The sequence below is a fragment of the Helianthus annuus genome, chromosome 13 (genome assembly GCF_002127325.2).
Source record: "Helianthus annuus cultivar XRQ/B chromosome 13, HanXRQr2.0-SUNRISE, whole genome shotgun sequence".
Classification (NCBI taxonomy): Eukaryota; Viridiplantae; Streptophyta; class Magnoliopsida; order Asterales; family Asteraceae; genus Helianthus; species Helianthus annuus.
Genome location: NC_035445.2, coordinates 112,181,369 through 112,188,145, shown reverse-complemented (window position 1 = coordinate 112,188,145; position 6,777 = coordinate 112,181,369). Strand labels below are relative to the sequence as shown.

At 35.1% G+C, this 6,777-nt stretch overlaps 1 protein-coding gene across 1 annotated transcript; it reads right to left on the bottom strand.

Moving 5' to 3' along the window:
• Window positions 1-471: 471 nt before the first annotated feature.
• LOC110898971 (cyanelle 30S ribosomal protein S10) lies at window positions 472-3,564 on the bottom strand. The gene is made up of 3 exons (XM_022145830.2): window positions 3,245-3,564; window positions 3,120-3,170; window positions 472-1,074 (listed from the first exon to the last, which is right to left on the bottom strand). The coding sequence occupies exons 1-3, from the start codon at window positions 3,443-3,445 to the stop codon at window positions 763-765; spliced, it is 564 nt and encodes a 187-aa protein (XP_022001522.1). The 5' UTR covers window positions 3,446-3,564; the 3' UTR covers window positions 472-762.
• Between the last annotated feature and the right edge of the window lie 3,213 nt (window positions 3,565-6,777).

Genomic DNA, 6,777 nt, shown 5'->3' with positions numbered 1-6,777 from the left:
ATCCAAGCATTTTTCTCTAATATAAACTAGGAGTGCCTGTCTAGAGCGGTTCAACCGAAAAACTTGAATCAGGACCGGACCAGAACTGACCTGATCATGCACTAAACATTAAGTGTTCGGTCTTGGTTATCTTGAACTATAGATTCCGACCCACAATGTAATCTTGAACCGATCCGTTAGCAATTCTGGATTGTGGCCCAGTTTGGTTTTAGATTTAATTTTATAGATAGCAGAACGATACAATAGTGTTATAGGTAAATAGACAACAAGTTGCATTGCGACCCCTTTTAGGTCTTACGTTTCAACGTAATAACTAACAAGTAACAACCCTACGGGTAAAGGCAGAAATGGAGCAATAAATTATAAAATGTCGTACACACATTTAAAATATATCTACTTCATGTAATATTATACTAAAATTAAACCAAACAAAATCAAAACAATCAATCTTCTTATTTAGAGTTCATCATGTTCATCAACATCATCAAGCCATTCAAGTGCTTCTTTTTCAGCTGACTGATTATCATAACTTAAAACTCACTTTACAAGTTACAATAATAAGTACCATTTGTAACTTATGGTCTAAGCAATCCAAATTAAGGTACCAAAAACCATCAAGATTAAACCATTACAAGATACTTCATATCATATTTGACCAAACACCTTCCCTTTGATCAACAATAATACAAGTAACAAATTCACTACACAAAAGTGTCAAGTGGGAGGCATTTAACAACAAAAAAGGGGACTTAAAGACACTTTCTAAAGCTTAACTTCAACATCAACACCGGCCGGAAGATCAAGCTGCATCAACGAGTCAATGGTTTGAGCAGTCGGGTGTAATATGTCGATGAGTCGTTGATGGGTTCTGATCTCGAAATGAAACCGTGCATCTTTGTGCACGTGAGGGGACTTGAGCACACAGTATATTCTCTTTTTGGTTGGCAGCGGAACCGGGCCCATTGTCTTCGCATTTGTTGTTCTTGCAGCATCCATTATCTGCTTGCATGAGTCTTCGATTAAAGGTACCCAGTACGACCTCAGTTTAATCCTTATTTTCTGCTTTGGTGCTATCTGAAATACAGTAAAATATAGCAGCTTTGAATTACAGTTTTGACAGTTGCACAGTTAGGAAGACATTTAGCAAGTAGGAACTGATTAAGACTCAAAACACTAATATCTTTTTTTTGAACGGCAAGGAACGACGTGCCAACCACCGTGACACCGGGCGCTGTGGCCAAGGTCGATTACCCGACCGCCGCCAGCCCCTTAGCCCTCCCAGATGCGGGAAAACCCGACCTCCACCCGCCTGAAGGCACGACAGTGGAATAATCGGTAAAACCTCGCCTCCCATCCAAGGCGAACCGGCGCCACCCGTATTCGCCCTTCACCTGGATGCCGCAGAAAATAATGGGGAGAGTGAGAGTCGAACCTGGGTCACAAGAAACATCAAGTTTTTCCCCAAAACACTAACAATTAACAATTTAGACTTAAAATACTAATATCAGCAATAAGAAGAAAGACGAATGGTAGATCGGTACTGATATTCTGACCGATATTTTGCACCAATATCTCACCAGGGAACTGATAACTAATATATCGCGATATTAACTACATAGGTCAGGAACATAGACTTCTAAAAAGGATTCGTGATTCTTCTACGAGTCGTATAACTGCACGATGCAATAATATGTGTTGGATATTACATTTCTACAACTATTAACATGAAAAACATCCTAAATACTCGAAACTTTATGATCAAAAGCATGAAACGGCATTAATTGTAGTCTGTGAAAGGAAAAATGGTGCGTGTAGGTGTATTGAAAGTGATTATAGCAACTTGAACTATCAGAATCAGATAATCACTGAACTAGAGGCTTAGAGCTAACAAAAAATATGCAATTTTCAGTTTTCTTCTTGCATGTATCCCAAAGTTTTATTGTTTTCACGGTCCAGACGGTTTTGACAGAAAATTATGGGGCGAACCACTAACTACGGTTTTGGGAAACGACAACCTAAACCGGACCTGTTGGCGGTTTAATAGTTCGATTTTCGTGGTTTGAATAGATTTTTTTTTTCAAAAACATTAGTTTCTATTGAAACTTTTAAAAAGATAAAGATGGTTCATGATTATAACTTATATAAGACGTATACACAACTACATATTCCAAAAATGGAAAAAAAAAAAATTAGTTAAAAGATAAAGGTTAAACGGCTGGTTCAACTTACACGGCCAGTTCCAACTTTCAAACCAGACAAACCGTTAAACCTCCAAACCATGAAAACCGAACCGTTTGGATTCCAAACCGCCAAACTGCTTCGGCTTGGACAGTTCGGTCAATTTCAACAGTTTTCATTTTCCAAACATCCCCTACTCCCCATTCCCATAGCATCAAACAAATTCGACCACATTCACATTTCATTTCTTGAAACATAACCCAAGCAGTCAAATTATATTATATTATATTATATATATTACAATTATCAACTTGCGTGAATAGTACTTTGACTTTTCCTTTTTTTTTTTTGTCTTTTTTATGTTTTTGTCTTTTTATATACTTTTACCTCTCAACTTTTAACATCGACACTTACAACCCCTTAACTTTCTAAAGACTTTTTAATCGAGTTTTACATGTTTTTTTATGTACGTGTCCATATAAATTCAAGTTGATTTACGTTTTTGGTTCATCTACCATGTAAATTTTTTTGGAAACCCGTCGAGTGAAATATAATTCGTTATTAGAAGGTATAAACTCGATACACTTTACGTTTCAACGTCACGGCAACGCACGGGGAAACTTACTAGTTCTACACAGGGGCGTAGCTTTCAAGGGGCCGGGGGAGCCCGACCCCCGAACTTTTCGCTCAGTAGTGTTATGTATGTACGTTTCGTATATAATTTTTTAGGTATATACGTTTTCGACCCCCGGTTTTATAAGAAAAAAAATTACTTATATAGAATTTCTAGGTCGGGTGACTTCCGACCCCCGGTAAAAATTTTCAAGCTTCGCCACTGTTCTACACTAACACAATAACCACATTCTTTTTGAAATCCCAAACGCCCTAAATTTTCTAAAATTTCAACAACCCAAACGAAGAATCACAAGTAACAAAATTACCTTTTCAGAATCAGAACTTTCAATCACAGCCGTCGATTCAGCACCTTCAATCTATCGAAACAACCTCGTATCAATTCAAACACAATCAATAACATAACTCAACACAACATTATCCAAAAACATACCTCAAGGGCTTGTTCCAAAGCTTCAGTAGCAGCAAAACATCTGGTGGAAGAACACCGAGAAGATTGAAACTGAAGCTGAATTCTTGAGGGTGATGAGACATTTGGGAGAAATGGGACAGTAGAAAACTTGGGTGTGGGAGAAATTGAGGAAGAGTTGCATAATGGGAATATGGGTGTTGCTAGAGATGATGAAATCGACATTTTTGGTGTGATTTTATGGTTAATATGCAGCTTTTGTACGAACGAGGGTTATCCACTAAAGAAGTGTTCTGGTCCTGGAAGAGGGAGATAAGAAAAGATGAAACCGGGTTTGGTATATGGGTCTATGGTGAATGGTGATGGTTCTTTATGTAACCCGATTCATAACTCACTAAGATATAGAAAATGCCCGCGTGATGTGACGGGAGCAAGAGGTGTGAACGGTTGGGTTTGGTTCAGTTTTTGGATAACCGTAATCGAAAGTTCGGTTTTAGTAACGCTTCGGTTCGGTTTTTCTATTTTTTTTTAACAAATTACGTAAGATTAAAAAATAAAAAGTATAATTCAAAGTTTAATAATCTTTTTTAGATGTTTACATTTAAGTTAATATATTTAGATGTTTACGTAACCTTCTAACTATTTTAATGCTTCTTCAAAGTTTGTATTAAGACGTTTCTTTTGTAATACTTTTAAAATCATTTGATTTTTATGTTAAATTTTGTTATTTCTTGTAGACAATAGATAAATTATTTCAATGATAATAAATATGTTAATGTTCTTATTATAAATACATAACAATCAAGAATAAAATAAATAATTCTTAGTAGCATGATTAAACACTTACACAACTTAAACTTAAACATAAAAATATATAGACTGAACCTACTTTTATAACTTATTGGTTCGGTTCGGTTATTGAAAACGGTTATCTGAAAACCGAACCGAATTTTTCGGTTATTTAAAATCCGAAAACTAAACTGTCGATTTTGTTTCGGTTCGGTTTTCTCGGTTTGGATTTTTCAGTTACTGTTCGGTTATTTCGGTTTTCTGCTCACCCCTAGCGGAAGCGACACATCGCATTGCGACACTCGTTTTTTTGGTAGTTTTCTTATTCATATAATATTTATTGTAGCATCATGTGATAATTATACATCAAAAGCGAAGTAATTGGGTAATCCATTTCATTGTGTTGTGCATGGTTCACTCGGTTCGGTTATTATCCTCAATCAAAGCCGAAACCAAAGTCACTGATTAGTCTATTTTATTAAATCATTTCGGTTTATTCAGTTAGATTGACTGTTTTTTATTTAGTTCATTTAATTTCAGTTAGTAGCAAAAAACAAAGTTGTGCTAAAACTTTTGCCTAGAATTATATGAAACTGAGGTATAATTCGTGAAATGAAAATATAAATATATGAAATGGAGATATAAAATATGAAATATATGAAGTGGACGTATAAAAAGTATAAATATATGAAAATAGGAATGATTCGGCTCGGTTCAGCTAATTTTGGTTAAATGAGAGTATTAAAAAATGATAACTGGTTTTTGGTTAATTCGGTTTTCAATTTTCAGTTAATTCAGTTTTTGGTTGATTTCGATTTCCTTTCTATTTGTTTTTGGTTTGGTTTGGGTTAGCGATTTAGTTATTGCTCACCGATAACCGGTTTTGTTAATAACCGATAGCTGCGCGCGCGATGCGGCGGGAAACACAGACATTGTCACGGTGTGCATTGTTCGGTTAGTTAGATTATTATCTTCAACTAAAATCGAGGTCATCGATTAGTCAATTTTATTAACCAATCTGTTTTCAGTTAATCGGTTTGGTTTATTCAGTTAGATTAACGGTTTTTTGTTTGATTCATTTAATTTCGGTTAATAGCCAAAACCAAACTTGGGCTAAAACTTTTGATTAGAAATACATGAAATTTAGGTATAGATACATGAAATGGATATAGGTATATGAAATGGAGGTATAAATACATAAAATGAGGTATAAATATGAAATACATGAATTAAAAGTATAAAAGCTAGAAATATATAAAAATATGAATGGTTAAGTTCAGTTAATTTTGGTTAAATGAGGGTACAAAAAAATCGATAACCGATTGTGATTAATTTAGGTTTCGGTTAATCATTTTTCATTTAATTCGGTTTTTTACTGATTTCGGTACGATTTCGGTTAACGATTAAGTTATTACTTACCTTCAGACACTACTAATCAGGTAGCATATCAACTTTTTAATTAAAAAAACTATAGCAATACTATACTCAAATTAAAGAGAATAAAATACTCGTTTACATGGTGTAATTTAAAAAATATATATATATATATATATATTAACGTACCAAAAAGTTATGAACCTTTAAAAGTTGTATGGGGTTAGTTTTTTATAAGAGGATAAAGTGTAACTACTAACTAATTATCTATAATTTTGTTAAAGGTGAGAGATTAAAGTGTAATCTAGATGAGAGGATTAAAATGATGGTATTTAATCACTTGACATTCTGTAGCTATTAAACATTCGAGGATAAAGACTAAATATGTTGGGCTTTAATCACGTGTACACTAAGGCATCATCGTACGAATTGGTCTTGGATGACTAGACATGTCCCATTCGCAAGAACTGGCCATTCGTACTAATGGGTACATACATTATAGTCTTGTCTTTCTATCATACAATCCTATACAATCAACTACGACTCGATACATCGACAATTATGAACATGATTTTTAGTAAGCAATAGACATAATGCATTCACAAAGTCCATTCGTACGAACCAGGTTCCCTTCGTGCGGACGTATTTTCCTTTGCATGAAAGGACCCATTCGCACGAACTACTGCTGATTTGAATTCTTTAATTTAAAGTTTATACATAATTCTGCGTGTTGAAACCATCCAGGATTCACCATCCTCAATATGGATGAACATGTATTTTGGTAAAAGTGTGAACGATGGGAGCTCTGGCTTCCAAACTAGTTCCACTACCTCACTTGTGTACCTTGTAAATGAACCCCCAAGCAGTTTCCTAAAATCAAAGTAAGTTAACCTCGCCTCGCCTCCAACACTTACCATGTTGGGAGTGACATGCCCGGGTTGTCCTTATTTGGCTGTTTGGATAGCTTATTAGTTAGTTTTATTATTCTTATTCATGACCAACTAGGTTTATCGACTATGTTGATAAACTTTGAGCTTTGGTGAATGTCACGGCCCCCGGCCCGGTTTTACCCGTTTCAAGAGCCGCGAGACAGAAACCCGTGGTATTTATTATTTGATTTGACAGCGGAAGTTTTAACAAGATCTTTAAACTTGAAAATGCCCAATTATTTTATTTCATAATTTGGGATGAACCCCGTAATTTACAATAGAGGAATTTTACGAGGAAATTCCCTGTTTTACAAAACATGTTTATTTATTTAACTGAGCCACCAATTCAAGCTTGATTAGTGCTCCGTAGCACTTTTCCTTGATTCACAGGAGGTCGCCTGAAACATGTTTTAAAAATATTTTTGTCAGCGGGGAAATACTGGTGAGTCACTCAAGTTGCACAAA